At 45.6% G+C, this 20,323-nt stretch overlaps 1 protein-coding gene across 1 annotated transcript in view; it reads left to right on the top strand.

Moving 5' to 3' along the window:
- The first annotated feature begins 1,402 nt into the window (after nt 1-1,402).
- The window catches only part of TULP3 (tubby like protein 3), a 52,722-nt gene continuing 33,801 nt past the window's right edge, over nt 1,403-20,323 (top strand). Inside the window, exon 1 of the mRNA XM_025401157.1 lies at nt 1,403-1,518. Within this exon, the coding sequence (XP_025256942.1) occupies nt 1,478-1,518 (41 nt within the window). The 5' untranslated portion in view covers nt 1,403-1,477. The remainder of the gene's footprint in view (nt 1,519-20,323) is intronic.

Below are 20,323 nucleotides of genomic sequence, written 5' to 3'. Positions count from 1 at the left end.
CCGAATGTCTCAGATGGCCTTTTACTCAGATAAGTACATCTCATTAAACCCCATTCATCCAGCATTCATTCAGCTGGACCTACTGTGTCAGGTCCAGCCCCAACTAGATCAAGCAGGGATTACTCTGCATATTTTACAGATGGGAATTTGACGCAGAGAATGAACCATGCACAGGGTCACACAGTGAGTGCAGGCTGACCCAGGCAGTGTAACGGTCCACTCAGCGTGTGCTTCCTAAAGTTCTAACTTGTAGGTTCAAAACCAATGTGGAAACAACTTTGACCTTAGAATGCCATAAAGCCATTTGTGCAGAGACTCGTCAGGACTTAGGATGTTCTGTAGGGATGATGTGCATGTCGGTAGGGAGAAAGGGACTGACATTTGGGGACGGGATTTATTGGAGACAGAGTACACTTTTAGACAGAGGCTTTCACTGTGGGCTATGGATGTTTGAGGAAGGCCCACAGGCTGTAGAAAGGTAGATGGAAACTGAGTCTCCAGGACGGGCCCATGCCTGTCATCCCAGCACTTTGGGAGGCAGAGGCAGGTGGATCATTTGAGGTCAGGAGTAAAGAGACCAGTCTGGCCAACATGGTGAAACCCTCTCTCTACTAAAAATACGAAAAATAGCCAGGCGGTAGTGGCCCGTGCCTGTAATCCCAGGTACTCAGAGGCTGAGGCAGGAGAATCCCCTGAGCCTGGGAGGCGAAGGTTGCGGTGAGCTGAGATTGGGCCACTGCACTGCAGTCTGGGCGAGACAGTGAGACCCTGTCTCAAAAAAAGAGTCTCTGGATTCCCTCGTGTGCTTTAGGGGAGTCTGTAGAGCAGGTCAAGCTTGGGCTGGAGTATGGGAAGCTTAAGGAGTTGTGTGCAGTTGAAGGTCAAGGCCAGCCTATGGAAGATGCGTTTCACTGGGAGTGACTGGCGGAGTGGAGAGGGTACCAGAGCGGGTCCACGAAGGCCTCTGGTATGAGGGCAGGGGCCAGAATGGGAAGTGACAGAGGTCTGTACATCCTCACAGGGCAGACCTAGGGAAGCGCTCCGGGTGGGCTCGGTAAAAATGGCGGGGGTGCGGGGAGCCGGTGCGTGCGTGGCGGTTGGTGGGGTATGGGCGACTCCTCTGACCGAACTCGCCCGCTGGCCGCGCGGCGGACGAGGCCCAGGCAAAAACAAACTCTTGCCCTTCAGTCCCGGACGCGCGTGGCGCTCCAGAGGACCAAGCCCTGACTCGCACCACCCCCACCCCCGCGCAGGCGCGTTTAACTCCCGCTCGCCTCCCGCCCCTTAGCAACCCTCCCGCAGTGTTGCCCCGGCAGTAGCCAATGAGACGGGAGCCACGAGCACACGGACCAATCGGCGGCGGCGACGGGGTGGAACGCGGTTGCCAGGAGGCGGGACGCGGCGGCGTGCCAGCCGAGCCACTCTGGCGACCGCAGAGAAGAGTGTGTACGTGTTGGGGGCGTCCTCGGCGGCGGGCATGGAGGCTTCGTGCTGCCGGCTCGGTCCCAGCGGCGACAGGTCAGACAGGGCCGTGGCAGGTCTCCTCCTGAGCGAGGCGGAGGGGCGAAGCGAGAAGGCGGAGGTCCTCTCCGGGAGCCCTGCGGGGAGAGGGCGGGACACGGGACTCGGCGACCCAGGCAGGGATGGGTTCGGCGGCGGGAGGCGAACCCCTCTCCCTGCTCCGGTGTGGGGACCCCTTTCTCAAGCGGAGCGGCGGCCCTACAGCCCGCGCCGTGGCAGAGACCTTTGGTTCAGGTCCCTGCTCAGGAACTTTAGGAGTTTTCGTGTCGGGCTCCCTGGGCCCCTCTGGGCCTTGGGTCTCCCTGTGGGGAGACGGGGTGGCCCCGCTGTGCTCGCACGGCCCGGCCGTGTCTCCGCGGAGACGGGACCCAGCCCCTCCCGGGAGGCGGTGCGGGTGATGTTTAGTGACTTGTTCTGACGCCGCCGCTTCGGACGGGGTAACGCCGAATTCTGGAGCAGAGTCCCAGGAGCGGAAACGCGAAACTTCTTTTTCCTCTCTGCTTTCCCGTGTTTGTCCCTGATTCGGGACGGTCTGACTGATTTGCCAGTGGGCCACACCCCTTGTTTGTGCGCCTCTTTCTCTGCCAGGGGCAGAGTTTGGGAAAAAAAAAGGATCCAAAATCTCAGCGTGTCACTTTCTTGTTCGCTAGGTTAATGAGAAGTTAATGGGGAGCCGTTTGAAATCCTTGGTGAGAAACGTTGGCGTCATCTGAGGATTTAAGTCCTACCCGCCAACTGTATACTCCGCTTTTTATTCCATTACCAAGACAAAGATTTGGGGCCGGGCGCGGTGGAACACGCCTGTTATTCCCAGCACTTTGGGAGGCCAAGGCAGGAGGATCGCTTGGTCTCAGGAGTTCGAGGCCAGCTTGGACAACATAGTGAGACCACCATCTCTAAAAAAAAAAAAAAACACTTTGGCCGGACACGGTGGCGTGCACCTGTAATTCCAGCGTGAGGAGGGAGGATTCCTTCAGCCCGGGAGTTCCAAACTCCTGTGATGGGCCGCTGAGCTTGCTAGCCTGGACAACACAGCGAGATCCTGTCTCCTTAAAAAAAAAAAAAAAAATGATTTGGCCGGGCGCGGTGGCTCACGCCTGTAATCCCAGCACTTCGGGAGGCCGAGGTGGCCGGATCACGAGGTCAGGAGATCGAGACCGTCCTGGCTAACACGGTGAAACCCCGGCTCTACTAAAAATGCATGGAAAATTATCCGGGCGAGGTGGTGGGCGCCTGTAGTCCCAGCTACTCGGGAGGCTGAGGCAGGAGAATGGTGTGAACCTGGGAGGCAGAGCCTGCAGTGAGCCGAGATCGCGCCACTGCACTCCCGCTTGGGCAATGGAGCGAGACTCCGTCTCAAAAACAAACAAAATAATTTGACGTGTAAGGATTTAGTTTGATATTTACACTAGTAGATATTTAAACAATTTAAAACCATTTTTAAAAGTTGTCCCAAAATTGTTGGGGATAAAGAACACCTATTTTCCTTTTTCATCAGGTTCTATTGAGGTGATAGCTGCACTCTGAAATTTGTTCACTGTGCTTTTTTTTTCCAAGTCGAGGAAGAAAACTACATTTGCAGGTGTAAGTGCTAGGGGAGGTAAAGTTAGTCTTCAGCATCTCTGGTTGAACTCAGAAAATATTTGTTCAGTTGTGGGTGCTCAGTTTTAATTCTATGAATTTAAAGTAGTAAATTTCATGGGTACCAGATGTTTGATATGACTCAGATTTTTGGGGAAAAAAAAGGGGGGAGGGTGGGGGATTGGCTTTGAAATTGGAACCAGGAGGTTTTTCCCTCCTTTTTTTTTTTTTTTTTTTTTTTTTTGAGACGGAATCTCGCTCTGTCGCCAGGCTGTAGTGCAGTGGTGCAGTCTCTGCTGACTGCAACCTCTGCTTCCCGGGTTTAAGCGATTCTCCTGCCTCAGCCTCCCGAGTGGCTGGGACTACAGGCACGCGCCACCACACCCAGCTAATTTTTCTATTTTTAGTAGAGACGGGGCTTCACCGTGTTGGCCAGGATGGTCTCAATTTCTTGACCTCGTGATCTGCCCACTCAGGCCTCCCAGAGTGCTGGGATTACAGGCGTGAGCCACTGTGCCCAGCCTTTTTCTTCCGAAAGAAACTAGCTTTTTAAATTTTATTTTATTTTATTTTCATTTAATTTTATTTTTATGTATTTATTTTTTTGAGACAGGGTCTCACTCTGTCGCCCAGGCTGGGATGTGGTGGGCGATCTCAACTCACTTCAACTTCTGCTCCCCTGGATTAAGTGATCCTCCCACCTCAGCATCCCTAGTAGCTGGGACCACAGGTGCGTGGCACCGCCTGGCTAATTTCATGTATTTTTTGTAGAGATGAGGTTTTGCCATGTTGCCCAGGCTGGTGTCGAAGTGAGCTCAGGTGATCTGCCTGCCTCGGCCTCCAAAACTGCTGGGATTACAGGCCTGAGCCACTGCACTTGGCCCTAAATTGTAAAATTGACATCAAAGGGGAATGTGTGAGTCACCAAGTGTTTCTCCTGCCCTCCTGTAATGTTAATGCAACTTCTATCACTGCTTAACTCATTTGTTACTAAGAGGGAGTCTCTTGCTTTTTTCTCTTTTTTGGCTTCAGGTTGTGTGTAATAATGTGTTGTGTTTTTTTTTTTCAAATGGAGTTTCGCTCTTGTCACCCAGGCTGAAGTGCAATGGCGCGATCTTGGCTCACTTGCCTCCTGTGTTCAAGCGATTCTCCTGCCTCAGCCTCCTGAGTAGCTGGGATTACAGGCGTGCGACACCATGCCCGGCTAATTTTTGTATTTTTAGTAGAGACAAGGTTTCTCCAATTTGGTCAGGCTGGTCTTGAACTCCTGACCTCAGGTGATTCGCCTGCCTCCGCCTCTCAAAGTGCTGGGATTACAGGCATGAGCTCCCCCCCCCGCCTGGCTGTTTAATGTTTTTGATGAGATACATTGATAGAATTTTCTGTATTGCTGCCTTTCAGTGTAAGGATAACAACCAACTTTTAGGTTTTCTGTGTTTTTTTTTTTCTTGGAATTATGTAACTCTTTTATCATGAGGCAGATTTATTTTCAACAAAATAGAAAAATTATTAACTACAAATTTTTATTTTTATTTTTATTTTTATTTTTTTTGTAGAGACAAGGTCTCACTATGTTGCCCAGGCTGGTTTTGAACTCCTGGTCTCAAGTGATCCTCTTGCCTCACCCTCCCAAAGTGCTGGGATTATAAGTGTGAGCCACCAGGCTTGGCCTGTTTTTCTTGTATCAGAAATACTTAGTGAAAATTGGCAGTGAAATTTGAAACAACATTCAGGACCTTTGTTGAGGCTAGACATTTTATAATATAGATTTCCTGGAGATGACAGGGGTTGGCTGGTGCTGGAACTTAAGCCTTATCTGGCCTTTTGTAAGTGATAGAGAATTGAAGGCTTGCTTCCCACTGTGGTGTGACCTTGTGAGCTGGAGTCATCTAAGAAGTTCCAGTCGGTGGTTTGTCCATATGCCATGATTTCTCTTTAGAAATATGAACAGTAGGCTGGGCGTGGTGGCTCACGCTTGTAATCCCAGCACTTTGGGAGGCTGAGATGGGGGATCACTTGAGGTCAGGAGTTCAAAACCAGCCTGGCCAACATGGAGAAACCTCACCTCTACTAAAAATACAAAACTTAGCTGGGCATGGTGGTAGGCACCTGTAATCTCAGCTACTCACGAGCTGAGGCAAGAGAATTGTTTGAACACGGGAGATGGAGGTTGCAGTGAGCCAAGATCGCGCAAGTGCACTCCAGCCTGGGTGACAGAGCAAGAGTCCGTCTCAAAAACAGCAACAACACAAATACACACACACACACACACACACACACACACACAAAAGAGATCTGTCAAGATAAAAAGCTCCATAATAGGCCAGGTGCGGTGGCTCATGCCTGTAATCCCAGTGCTTTGGGAGGCAAGGGGGTGGGGGGAGCAGATCATGAGGTCAGGAGTTCGAGACCAGCCCAACCAACATGGCAAAACCCTGTCTTTACTAAAAATACAAAAATTAGCTGGTTATGGTGGCGTGCGCGTATAGTCCCAGCTACTCTGGAGGCTGAGGCAGAAGAATTGCTTGAACCTGGAAGGCGGAGGTTGCAGTGAGCTGAGATCGCACCACTGCACTCCAGCCTGGATGACAGAGTGAGATTCTGTCTCAAAAAAAAAGCTCAATAATAATGGCTAACATATTTGTGTTCTTTGCAGACTTCATTGTGCTTTCACATATTTGATCTCTTTTGAGCTTTATAACTCTGAAGGAAACAAAGTGCAGGTGTCATCTGCATTTTGTAGATGCGGAAATTAAGGTTTAGAAAGGTTATGTTATACCTAAGATTATGTGATGAGTAAAATGATGTCATCAGAAGTAAAATTTGGGCTTTGGCTTCTCGTCTCCTCCTCTTTTCTCACACATTATCATAAGGTTGATTCCAAATATTCTGGATGCCCTTTGTGCATGTAATTGATAATAATATACTGATTATAGCTGGGTGCAGTGGCTCACACGAGTAATCCCAGCACTTTGGGAGGCTAAGGTGGGTGGATCACCTGAGAGTTTGAGACCAGCCTGGCCAACATGGCAAAACCCCATCTCTACTAAAAATAGAAAAATTAGCTGGGCTTGGTGGTGTGCAGCTATAATCCCAGTTACTTGGGAGGTTGAGGTAGGAGAATTGCTTGAACCTGGGAGGCGGAGGTTGCGGTGAGCCGAGATCATGCCACTTCACTCCAGCCTGGGTGACAAGAGTGAAACTCCGTTTGAAAAATAAAATAAAATGAAATAAAAATAAGAAATAGTGAAAATAAAAAACATTGCCGAAGAAAGAAAATGTAACCCCTGAGAAGGGAGAATTGGGCAAGAGTTAGAATGAACTTAAGTTCTGAGTAATGTCTGTTTGAATCACAAGTAATAAATGCATTCTTTTAACCTTTGGATTAAATCATACATCTTAAATAGCCTTTCTGTTTAGTTCACTCGAAAGAATGCTTTTTGCTTTTGCTATGTGGTACATGCAAAATCAGGAGGGGTTTACTCTAAAATAGTTTTCCCTGCTGCATTCTTCGGGGCTCTGTGAATGCTCAAATCAGTGGCCAGCCTTTCCTTCTCATTGCCTTCCTCTCCCCAAGCAATTCTCCCTGCTCTGATTGTGTCTCTGCTAAATGGGCCTCCTAGGAAATGGATGTTCATTCCCTGGCTTCAGTTAAGGTAGCTCCAGATTGTGGTCATCTTTCAAGTAGAAGACAGCTGAGCCTAGAATACTACCATTTCTCCCTAGACAAGGAAGGATAGATGCCAAAGGAATTCTTTTCTGACAGTTCTCGTATGACCTTTATGTGTCTTCTCAGAAGCAATATTTTGTTCCAGCCAGATGTGTTCTTGGTGTGTCAGTATGTGTAAAAATATGGCTTTCCAATAGTGACATTTAGGATTTGGACAAGGTGAACCTATTTGTCAACTGAGTTAGGAAACATACTTTGTTAATAGCTCTTTCCACAATTATCTGAAATGGTTATCAGTTTGAACATGATGAAATCTGATGAGTCTTTCACTCTATACAGTTATTTGCCACTTAGTGGTGGGGATGCGTTCTGAGAAACGTGTGCTGTGTGAACATCATAGAGTGCACACAAACCTTGATGGGATATCCTACTACCTACCGAGGCCCTGTGGTACAGTCTGTTGCTCCTAGGCTGCAAAACTACACAGCCTGTTACTGTACTGAACATTGTAGGCAATTGGAACACAGTGGTAAGTGTTAGTGTATCTAAACATATCTAAACACAGCAAAGATACGTGAAAATATTTTTTTTTTCTTTTTTTTTTTGAGATGGAGTTTCACCCTTGTTGCTCAGGCTGGAATGCGGTGGCGCGACCTTGGCTCACTGCAATCTCTGTCTCCCAGGCTCAAGCGATTCTCCTGCCTCAGCCTCCCAAGTAGTTGGGATTACAGACGTGTACCAGCATGCTCAGCTAATTTTGTATTTTTAGTAGAAACGGGGTTTTACCATGTTGGTCAAACTGGTCTTGAACTCCTGACCTCAAGTGATCCACCCGCCTTGGCCTCCCAAAGTGCTGGGATTACAGGCGTGAGCCACTGTGCCTGGCTGAAAATGTAGTGTTATCATCTTATGGGATCACCGTTGTATATGCAGTATGGTTGACCTAAATGTCATTATTCAGGGCACTCCTCCCCAGGACTGCTTTAAAATCCATTCACTGGCTTGAAAGTTCTACCTAAAAACAGCAAGTCAGCTGGCATTTTTAATGAACATATTGAAATACCAGAGAATGAAATTCCTGCCTCTGCTGACCATTTTAATACACGTGTTCAATCGTGCGATTTAACACATTCAGGTAGACTGGGAGTGAAACTTGTGATTGAATTCTGGCTCTTTCATTGATCAACTGTTTGACCTTTAGAATATAAGCTATAGTTGTAAGTTCAAAATTGCCTTCCTGTGATGTGTAGAAAATAAGGCTATAACAAGAACGCAAGAAATATTTTTCAAATATGCTCCTGGAAAAATAAAATTATTGCTATTTAGCTTTGCAGGAAGAAACTTCAATAAATCTACAAGGTAGGTACTATAATCTCATTTTACAGAGAGATACGAAACTTCTATGAAAGGAGTTCACCTCCTTTCTCGCCAAATTCATTTAGATCATCTATGAGTTTTGTATCTCTCTGTAAAATGATATTATAGTGCCTGCTTTGTCAAGGTTATTGTGAAAATTAGATAATATATATTTAATATAATTCCTGGCAGGCAGTATTAAGTATTCACTAAGTGGAACTGTACTTAAGTGCAACTAGCAGAGTGACAACACATTTTAACAATGTTTCCATAACAATACAGTTTTGAACTTTTAAATATTTTTTTTGGAATCTTGCTGTGTTGTCCAGACTGGAGTGCAGTGGCAGGATTTCGGCTCATGGCAACCTCCACCTCCCGGGTTCAAGCAATTCTCCCTGCCTCAGCCTCCTGAGTAGCTGGGATTACAGGTGCCCACCACCACGCCTGGCTAATTTTTGTGTTTTTAGTAAGGATGGGGTTTTGCCATGTTGGCCAGGCTGGTCTCGAACTCCTGACCTCAGGTGATGCACCTGCCTCGGCCTCCTAAAGTACTGGGATTATAGGTGTGAGCCACCACACCCAGCCTAAAGATTTTTTAAATACAGGGGACATTCTTAGAAATGTGTGGGTTTCCAGCATTCGAAAGATTATGCAGAAGCTTTTGAAAGGTGATAAAGTGTTAGAATGAAATCATTAGCTTCTCACTGAAGTGAAGATTAAGGTAATACATTCATTTGTAGTGTTAAGAAGTATCGTAAAACAAAAATCTTCCTAGGCACGGTGGTTCAAGCCTATAATCCTAGCACTTACGGAGACTGAGGCAGGAGGAAGGAGATCACTTGAGGCCAGTAGCTCAAGACCAGCCTGGGCAACATAGTGAGACCCCCTGTCTGTCTGTTGGTCCGTCATGTTCGTTTGTTCTCTCTTTCAAGAGATAGGGTCTCCTATATTGCCCAGGCTAGTCTTGAACTTGGGCCTCAAGTGATTCTCACACCTTGGCCTCCCAAAATGCTGGACAGGCATGAGACACTCTGCCTGGCCCGAGACCCTATCTCTTAAAAGAAAAAAAAAAAAAAAAATCTAGGCTGGGTGCCATGGCTTATGCCTGTAATCCCAGCACTTTGGGAGGCCAAGGCGGGCAGATCACCTGAGGTTAGGAGTTCGAGATCAGCCTGGGCAGCATGGTGAAACCCTGTCTCTACAAAAGATACAAAATTAGCTGGGTGTGGTGGCGCATGCCTGTGATCCCAGTTACTTGAGAGGCTGAGGCACGAGAATTGCTTGAATATGGGAGGCGGAGGTTGTAGTGAGCCAAGATCGCGCCATTGCGTTCCAGCCTGGGCAACAAGAGCAGAAACTTGATCTCAAAAAAAAAAAAAAAAAAAAGATATAATAGCAGTTGAAGTTTGAGTGCTTACTATGAGCCAAGTTTCATTTAATCTTCACGATAACCTTCTGAGTTAAGTGTCATTGTTCTCACTTTGTAAATTAGGAAATTTGAGGCTTTACTAGGTTAAGTTGTACTGGGAACTGTGCTGTAACCACACTGCACACGTCTCTAAATGGGGACTTACGATTAGTTTGAACTAATATAGGCCAAGCCAGGGGTCAGCAGACCTTTTCTTTTTAATTTTTTTTTTTCAGATAGGGGTCTTGCTTTGTTGCCCAAGCTGGTCTTGAACTCCTGGACTTAAGCCATCTTCCCGCCTCAGCCTCCCTAGCAGCGGGGACTGTAGGCATGCACCATCATCCCTGACCAGTGGTCCTTTTCTGTGAAGGTCTTAACCAAATGTTTTTGGTTTTGTAGGCCATACAGTCTCTGTCCCAGTTACTCATTACTCAGTTTTCCTGTTGTAGCACAAAAACAGCCATAGATAATAGGTAAGTGAATGAATGTGTCTGTTTCAATAAGACTTTATAGACACTGGAATTTGAAGATTTTTTTTCTTTTTATTCATTACTTCCTGCACAGTGATAATTTCTTTTTGGGCTCAGGGGACAGGTTCTCACTGTGTTGCCCAGGCAGAGTGCCGTGGTGCAATCGTAGCCCACAACAGCCTTGAACTCCTGGGTTTAAGCAATCCTTCTGCCTCAGCCTCCTGAGTAGCTGGGATTACAGGTGTGCACCACCACGCCTGGCTAATTTTTAAATTTTTTGTAGAGACGGGGTTCTCACTATGTTGCCCAGGCTGGTCTCAAACTCCTGGCCTCAAGCAGGCTGCCCACTTAGGCCTCCCAAAGTGCTGAGATGACAGGCATGAGTCACTGCATCTGGTTGGAATTTGAATTTAATATAATGTTTACATGTCTCAAAGTAGTATTCTTCAGATATTTTTAACCTTTTAAAAATGCAAAAATCGTAGGCTTGGCACAGTGGCTCTCGTCTGTAATCCCAGCACTTTGAGAGGCTGATGTGGGTGGGTCATCTGAGGTCAGGAGTTCGAGACCAGTCTGACCAACATGGAGAAACCATGTATCTACTAAAAATACAAAATTAGCCGGGCATGGTGGCACATGCTTGTAATCCCAGCTATTCCGGAGGCTGAGGCAGGAGAATCGCTTGAACCTGGGTGGCGGAGGTTGTGGTGAGCTGAGATCGTGCCATTGCACTGTAGCCTGGGCAACAAGAGCAAGACAATGTTAAAAAAAAAAAAGATAGCGAAATTCATTCTTAGCTCGCAGGCAGTATAAAAACTGACGGCAGGCCAGCTTTGGCCCACAGACTATAGTTTGCAGCCCCTGTGCTAAATCATAAAAGTATTTTTTCCTGTAAGGTCGTAGTTATTCATACTATGAATATTATTTAAGACAGCAGTGAGGTTGTTTTTATATTAAAATGGAACCTGTCACCTTATGGAATAAGTCCCATAATTTAATTTTCAAGATAAAACTTCGAGACGGGGGCCAGGCGCGGTGGCTCACGCCTGTAATCCCAGCACTTTGGGAGTCTGAGGCAGGTGGATCACGAGGTCAGGAGATCGAGACCATCCTGGCTAACACAGTGAAACCCCATCTCTACTAAAAATACAAAAAATTAGCCAGGCATGGTGGCGGGCGTCTGTAGTCCCAGTTACTTGAGAGGCTGAGGCAGGAGAATGGCATGAACCTGGGAGGTGGAGCTTGCAGTGAGCTGAGATCGCGCCACTGCACTCCAGCCTGGGCGACAGAACGAGACTCTGTCTCAAAAAAAAAAAAAAAAAACCCACAAAAAAACTTGGAGACGGGCGTGGTAGCTCACATCTATAATCCCAGCACTTTGGGAGGTTGAGGTGGGCACATCATCTCAGGTCAGGAGTTCAAGACTAGCCTGGCTAACGTGTTGAAACCCCATCTCTGCTAAAAATACAAAAAAAAAAAAAAAAAAAAAATTAGCTAGGTATGGCGGCTCACGCCTGTGAACCCAGCTACAGGGGAGGCTGAGGCAGGGGAATTTCTTGAACCTGGGAGGAAGAGGTTGTAGTGAGCCGAGATCGCGTCACTGTACTCCAGCCTAGTGACAGAACGAGACTCTGTCTCAAAAACAAAAGCAAAAAAACTTGGATTCTAAAGATACTTTGTTCTGTAGATGGTCTCTGGACTGTACTTTCCTCCTTTCTCCCCAATTTCATTTAGAGCATAAAAGCACTTTCTTAGGCTGTTAGAAGCACTTGGATTGGAGATGTTGCCTATAGTAACCTGTATAAACATCAGTATGTCAATAACAGATTATTAGTGCAAAATTTAAATGTCCATAAACTGAAAGGGAATAACGACTGGTGACTGGGTCTGTGAAATTACAGAAGTAAAACCTAAGGGAGATGGCAAGCTTTCCTGTTCTGCTACCCTTGTCAGCTGATGGCCCGGGATAATTAATAAAGTACTCATTTTAAACTCAAAAACATCTGTTTTGAATAATACTTTTTTTTTTTTTTTTTTTTTTTTTTTTGAGACGGAGTCTCGCTCTGTCGCCCAGGCTGGAGTGCAGTGGCCAGATCTCAGCTCACTGCAAGCTCCGCCTCCTGGGTTCACGCTATTCTCCTGCCTCAGCCTCCCGAGTAGCTGGGACCACAGGCGCCGCCACCTCGCCTGGCTAATTTTTTCTATTTTTTTAGTAGAGACGGGGTTTCGCCGTGTTAGCCAGGATGGTCTCGATCTCCTGACCTTGTGATCCGCCCGTCTCGGCCTCCCAAAGTGCTGGGATTACAGGCTTGAGCCACCGCGCCCGGCCAATACTTTTTTTTTTTAACACCCTACCTTTGAGGTAACTATTGTTAATAGTTTGTGTATATCCTTCTGGAATTCTTCTATTCCTGTAGACCTTGCAGATACTTTTTTTTTTCTACTTACAGTTATTTTATTTTTATTTATTTATATATTTTTTTAGAGTGTCTTGCTCTCTCACCCTGGGCTAGATGTGGTGGCGTGATGATAGCTCAACCTTCTGGGCTCAAGCAATCCTCCCACCTCAGCCTCCCAAGTAGCTGGGACTCAGGCATGCGCAACCAAGCCAAGATAATTTTTTTTTTGTAGAGACGGTTTCACCGTGTTGCCCAGGCTGGTCTTGAGCTCCTAGGCTCAAGCGATCCTCCTATCTCCTAAAGTGCTGGGATTACAGGCGTGAGCCACTGTGCCTGGCCGTGTTGTGGTTTCAATACACACTTACCTTGACCTTCCTGGCTCAAGCAATCCTCCTGCTTCATTCTCCCCGAGGAGCTGGGACCGCCAGAGCACTCCACTACACCTGGCTAATTAGATTTTTTTTTTTTTTTTTTTTTGTGGAGACAGGGCCTCCTTATATTGCTTAGGCTTTTTGCCCAATTTTTATTTTGTTTTATTTTATTTTTTGAGACAGAGTCTCACGCTGTTGCTCAGGCTGGAGTGCAGTGGCGTGATCTCAGCTCACTGCAACCTCCGCCTCCCGGATTCAAGTGATTCTCCTGCCTCAGCCTCTTGAGTAGCTGGGAATACAGGCACGCACAACCACGCCTGGCTTATTTTTTGTACCATGCCCAGCTTATTTTTTGTATTTTTAGTAGAGACGGGATTTCACCGTGTTGGCCCAGCTGGTCTCCAACTCCTGGCCTCAAGTTATCTGCCCGTCTCAGCCTCCCAAAGTGCTGGGATTACAGGCATGAGCTACCTTGCCTAGATCCAATTTTTAATTAGGTTGTTTGTCTTAATAAATCTGTAAGAGTTCTTTATATTCTAAATATAAATTTTTTGTTAGATATATGTTTCACAAATATTTTCCCTAGTTTGTGGCTTGCCTTCTAATTTTCCTAACAGTATCTTTGCCGAACAAAAGTTTTTCATTTTGATGAAGTCCAACTTGCTGATTTTTAAGTAGTAAATTTAAGTAAAAGTCATAATCATACCTACAGTTTTTCTTCTAGAGGATGTTAGTCAATCTTCAAATAAGCATGCATAACTAGATTTAAGAATAATAAATTATTTTTTGTAGTTGTTTTCTTGAGGTAAACCTTTTATTTCCTTTATCTTTCCTGTGTAATACCTTTGGAGTAATTCCTAGTCTCACACATACTACATTTATTTCTAATAGGTTGAGTTGAACTAAATTTTTGTAAATTATTTTAACTTCATGCAGCAGCTAATTACTAAATATTTACAATTATGAATTTCTCTAAAATAAATTGCCAAGTTGTCCTCTTTATCACTGCACACTGGCATTTATTGCATTAATGAAAGAAGATAACTATATCTAATTTCTAAGTCTAAAAAATAGGCCAGGCACAGTGTCTCATGCCTGTAATCCCAGCACTTTGGGAGGCCGAGGCAGGTGGATCACAAGGTCAGGAGATTGAGACCACGGTGAAACCCCGTGTCTACTAAAAATACAAAAAAATTAGCTGGGCGTGGTGGCGGGAGCCTGTAGTCCCAGCTATTCAGGAGGCTGAGTCAGGAGAATGGCATGAACCCGGGAGGCGGAGCTTGCAGTGAGCCGAGATCGCGCCACTGCACTCCAGCCTGGGCGACAGAGCGAGACTCTGTCTCTAAATAAATAAATAAATAAATAAATAAATAAATAAATAAAAGTAATAATTTGTGATGTTCCGAAGCAATACTGTGGTCAGTAAAGGAAGCCTTCATTCAAGTTACTTTCAGGAAAAGCAATGGGCTGCTCACAGCCTTTACTTTTGCAAGTCTTATCCTGCTGCTTTCCTGGCAAGGATCGTGTTTACTCTCTCCAGTACCACAGAAGGAGCCTGTTTAGCCTCCTGCATCAGTGGCCAAATTGCAGTTGAGTGCTGATTACAGCATCCTTATCTGGCACAGTGTAGGAAGCCACAAGAAACACTCTGATTGTTTAGTGGCAATGGATTTTGTGTTACTGGCAACTCGAAAAATTTACTCTTAACAGGCTGAGAGAAGTTGACAGGAACGTTGAGAGTGCCGAATAATCATAGATTCTTGAGGGTCATTAGTAACATTATTCAGTGCTTCAAAGTACTTGGCAGCATGGTCTGTTGGGTATAGCACTAGACTAGCAATGGAGAATGTTTTAAAGTATGCTCGAAGTTTCTCTGTTACTTATCTTTAGCAAATTTCTTCATTGTTCATGCCATCTTCATTCCCTAGAAATACTGTGTGAGCGTAATTTAGGTGGTAGATTAAAGGGCAATGGGAATATTTTTTTTTTTTTTGAGACGGAGTCTCGCGCTGTTGCCCGGGCTGGAGTGTAATGGCATGATCCCAGCTCACTGCAACCTCCGCCTCCTGGCTTCAAGTGATGGTCCTGCCTCAGCCTCCCAAGTAGCTGGGATTACAGGCGTGGGCCACCATGCCTGGCTAATTTTTGTATTTTTAGTAGAGATGGGGTTTCACCGTGTTGGTCAGGCTGGTTTCGAACTCCTGACCTCAAGTGATCTGCCCACGTCAGCCTCCCAAAGTTCTGGAATTACAGGCATGAGCCACTGCGCCTGGTAGCAGTGGGCTTTTTAAAGGTAGTCAGTCCACGACAATGAACAAAAGTTACCGAAATGTATATTTTATTTTTTTCTCTTTTTATTTTGAAAAAATTTGGCCAGGCACAGTGGCCCATGCCTGTAATCCCAGCACTTTGGGAGGCCGAGGCAGGTGGATCACCTGAGGTCGGGAGTTCAAGTCCAGCCTGACCCACAGGGAGAAACCCTGTCTCTCCTGAAAATACAAAATTAGCCAGGCATGGTGGTGCATGCCTGTAATCCCAGCTACTCGGGAGACTGAGGCAGGAGAATCGCTTGAACCCAGGAGGCAGAGGTTGCGGTGAGCCAAGATGACGCCACTGCACTGCAGCCTGGGCAATGAGAGCGAGACTCTATCTCAAAAAAAAAAAAAGAAAAAGAAAAGAAAAAATTGAAATTTGCTGAAAAGTCGCAAGAAAGCACAGTCCATAAACCTATGCCCTTCACGTAGATTCATCACTAATATTTTTTATACCCGACTTTAAAAAATCTTTTTAGACTTACATAAAATTTATAAAAATATTAGAGAATCCCTCTATACCTTTCACCAAGTTTCCCCTAATGTTAACATCATCTTCTTCTTCTTCTTCTTCTTTTTTTTTTTTTTTGAGACGGACCCTAGTTCTGTTGCCCAGGCTGGAGTGCAGTGGCGTAATCTCGGCTCACTGCAACCTCTGCCTCCCGGGTTCAAGCGATTCTCCAGCCTCAACCTCCTGAGTAGCTGGGATTACAGGTGCCTGCCACCACGCCCAGCTGATTTTTCTATCTTTAGTAGAGACGGGGTTTCACCGCGTTGGCCAGGCTGGTCTCGAACTTCTGACCTCGTGATCCGCCCGCCTTGGCCTCCCAAAGTGCTGGGATTACAAGCGTGAGCCACTGTGCCTGGCCTAATGTTAACATCTTACATAACTCTGGCCACATTATCAAAATCAGGAAATTAATATACAATCAATACTGTTAACTAATTCACAGGCCTTATTTGAATTTTGTCAGTTTTCCTACTAATGTCTCTTTCCTAGTCTAGGTTTTTTTGGTGTCCATAAATAAAGGTGAGTGAGATGGGACATACTGCCAGAAAATTCTCTTTGTGTACACTGTGCCGTGTTGTAAGGCCTTGTAGTTCTCTTCAGCTAATTTTTATTTTATCTGTCTATCTTACCTATATTTATCTGAGATGGAGTCTCGCTCTGTTGCTCAGGCTGCTGTGCAGGGTCACAGTCACAGCTCACTGCACCCTTGAACTCTTGGGCTCAAGTGCTCCTCCTACCTCAGCCTCCTGAGTAGCTGGGACCACAGGCTCCTGGCACCATGCCCAGCAGGTATCTTCAGTTTAGCCTTTACTGGTTGGTAAGTGGAAAATTGTCCAAGAGAATGGTGTTCTGTGGGCATTCTCATCTACCACACTTGAGTGTTTCTGTGTGTCTTCAAGATGTGTGTTGAGGGTTTCTCCTGTTTGTACCAAGCAAATAGGAAATTTTCTTTGAGAAAAATGGGAGGAAAAAGAGTTACTCCACTTTTTTTTTTTCCTGTAGGAATTCTTTCTGTTTTGTGTTGATTTATTAACCAGGCTTGCTTGTGGTTAGGCTTGCTATTCAATAACTAAGTTAAAATGAAGGAAAGAGAATATTAACACAGGCCGGGCGTGGCAGCTCATGCCTGTATCCCAGCACTTTGGGAGGCCAAGATGGGCGGATCACCTGCACCTGAAGTCAGGAGTTGAAGACCAACATGGCCAACATGGCAAAACCCCTTCTCCACTAAAAATATGGCAGGCACCTGTAATCCCAGCTACTTGGGACGCTGATGCAGGAGAATCGCTTGAACCCGGGAGGTGGAGGTTGCAGTGAGCTGAGATCGTGCTCCAGCCTCGATGACAGACTGAGACTCTGTCTCAAAAAAAAAAAAAAAATTAAGTCAGAAAAATGTAAATTAATTATTAAGATGATATTCCAGATTAGACTAGAAATTTTAGTTCAGATTGAATATAAGTCTATAAAATATCTTTTTTTTTTTTTTTTGAGACAGAGTCTCGCTCTGTCACCAGGCTGGAGGGCAGTGGCATGATCTCGGCTCACTGCAACCTCCACCTCCCAGGTTCAAGCAATTCTCTTGCCTCAGCCTCCTGAGCAGCTGGGACTACAGGCACACACCATCATGCCCAGCTAATTTTTGTATTTTTAGTAGAGATGGGGTTTCACCATGTTGGCCAGGATGGTCTTGATCTCTTGACCTCGTGATCCACCCGCTGCAGCCTCCCAAAGTGTTGGGATTACAGGCGTGAGCCACTGCACCAGGTGTTATAAAATATCTTTATAGGTTATAATTTAACTAAAGGTATAACTTTTTAAGTTATAATTTATTTAAACTTAGAACTCAGGGAAAATGTGACTTTTGATATATAGGAGACTTACAAATGTTACAGTTACTTAACATGTATTTATTGTCTCTTCTGTTCAGGTCAAAATGCTTTGATTGTACCCTATTTATTCAGATTGTCTGTTCAACTTGCCCAGGCTTGATGAAAGGAATCAAGTGGTGTCTAGATGTACTGTCAAAGACATACCTGTTTTTTTTCACTATTTGAGGCCTTATGAGAAACATTTGAAAACTTTAGTCGTATGCCAGAACTTAACATCTTTGAAGAGGTTTTAGCATGGGTGGGGAATGATTCGTTTTTCCCCCATACCAGAAGTCATCACACCTTTGGTTTAGCGTTGAGAACAGAGTGCAGATTTGTAGCAGCAGCTGTTTGGAAATACTAGTTCATGGTGGAGATTTCAGTGAGCCAAGATCATGCCACTGCACTCTACCCCGGGCAACAGAGCCAGACCCTGTCAAAAAAAAAAAAAATTTTTTTTGTGTGTGTTTGAGAGAGAGTCTTGCATTGTTGCCCAGGCAGGAGTGCAGTGGCGCCATCTTGGTTCACTGCAACCTCTGCCCCCTGGGTTCACGCGATTCTCCTGCCTCAGCTTCTTGAGTACCTGGGATTACAGGTGCAAACCACCATACCCGGCTAATTTTTTGTATTTTTAGTAGAGATGGGGTTTCACCATGTTGGCCAGACTGCTCTTGAACTCCTGACCTTGTAATCTGCCGGCCTTGGCCACCAGAAGTGCTGGGAATACAGGCATGAGCCACTGGCTCTTTTTTTTTTTTTTTTTTTTTGAGACGGAGTCCCACACTGTCACCCAGGCTGGAGTGGTGCAGTGGCGTGATCTCAGCTCACTGCATCCTCCGCCTCCCGGGTTCAAGTGATTCTCCTGCCTCAGTCTCCTGAGTAGCTGGGATTACAGGTGCATGACGCCACTCCCAGCTAATTTTTTGTATTTTAGTAGAGACGGGGTTTCACCGTGTTGACCAGGCTGGTCTCAAACCCCTGAGCTCAGGCAATCCACCTGCCTCGGCCTCCCAAAGTGCTGGAATTATAGGTGTGAACCATCGTGCCCGGCCTAATTTATTTTTAATTAAAAAAGAAAATGGCTATAATCCCAGCACTTCGGGAGGCCAAAGCAGGTGGATCACCTGAGGTCAGGAGTTTGAGACCAGCCTGGCCAAAATGATGAAGCCCTGTCTCTACTAAAAATAAAAAATTAGCCGGGCATGGTGGCGGGCGCTTGTAATCCCAGCTGCTCAGGAGGCTGAGGCAGGAGAATCGCTTGAATCTGGGAAGCGGAGGTTGCAGTGAGCCGAAATCACGTCATTGTACTCCAGCCTGGACAACAAGAGTGAACCCTTCATCTCAAAATAAGTAAATAAATAAATAATAAATTTTAAAAAATGAAAATACTAGTCTATAACAGTGGACTTTTTTCTCCAAATTCTCCTTTTGCTATATAATGTCATTTTATGCAGAACTTTAAAAAATTTATACTGATACATGGCCAGGCGCAATGGCTGACGCCTGTAATCCCAGCACTTTGGGAAGCCGAGGTGGGCAGATCACTTGAGGTCAGGAATTCAAGACCAGCCTGGCCAACATGGCAAAACCCCATCTCTACTAAAAATACAAAAATTGGCCAGGCACAGTGGCTCACACCTGTAATCCCAGTACTTGGGGAGGCTGAGGTGGGCAGATCACGAGGTCGAGGTCAGGAGATCAAGACAATCCTGGCTAACACAGTGAAACCCTGTCTGTACTAAAAATACAAAAAATTAGCCGGGTGTAGTGACGTGCACCTATAGTCCCAGCTACTCGGAAGTTTGAGGCAGGAGAATCGCTTGAACCTGGGAGGTGGAGGTTGCAGTAAGCCAAGATCGCGCCACTGCACTCCAGCCTGGGCAACAGAGTGAGACTCTGTCTCCAAAAAAAAAAAAAAAATTACAAAAATTAGCGGGGCATGATGGTGCACCCCTGTAGTTCTAGCTATTCAGGAGGCTGAGGCACGAGAATGGCTTGAACCCAGGAGGTAGAGGTTGCAGTGAGATGAGTTCAAGCCACTGCACTCCAGCTTGGGTGGCAGAGCAAGACTGTCTAAAAAAAAAAAATTTATACTTATACACACTGAATACCTGTAATATTCTAGCACTCTAGTTTTGTTTTTGTTTTATCTTTTTTTTTTTTTGGTCACACTATATTAATGAAGGATTTTTAAATTTGGGGTTTAAAAATATGTGACTGCTGATAAAAATCATTAAAGAAAACAGCTGGGTGCGGTGGCTCACGCCTGTAATCCCAGCACTTTGGGAGGCCGAGATGGGCGGATCATGAGGTCAGGAGATCGAGACCATCCTGGTGAACACGGTGAAACCCCGTCTCTACTAAAAAATACAAAAAAACTAGCTGGGCGAGGTGCCGACCTGTAGTCCCAGCTACTCGGGAGGCTGAGGCAGGAGAATGGCGTGAACCCGGGAGGCGGAGCTTGCAGTGAGCCGAGATCCGGCCACTGCACTTCAGCCTGGGCGACAGAGTGAGACTCCGTCTCAAAAAAAAAAAAAAAAGAAAAGAAAACAGAAAACGTAGGAACATATCTAGGTGAAACATGAGGGGCACAAAGTCAAGGCCAGAGGCTGTTGTGTCTGACATTTTTGTTTATTTGTTCCTCTTTGGAGCTGGGAGAAAAGAGATGATTTATTGACCACCCAGTATTTTTTGTTTGTTTGTTTTTTAAACATAAAGATCATGAGTGAATTAATAAATAGAGAGGCATGTCAGAAAATCAGAAAGCACCTCCACGTCTGTGTGTGCGGGTTGTTAAACCTGCCTCACAAGTGAATGAAGAGGAAGAGTCTTTGTGACAGCATGCAAATTCCAAGT

Source organism: Theropithecus gelada, chromosome 11, assembly GCF_003255815.1.
Source record: "Theropithecus gelada isolate Dixy chromosome 11, Tgel_1.0, whole genome shotgun sequence".
NCBI classification, from domain to species: Eukaryota; Metazoa; Chordata; class Mammalia; order Primates; family Cercopithecidae; genus Theropithecus; species Theropithecus gelada.
This window is presented reverse-complemented; position numbering and strand designations above follow the sequence as displayed.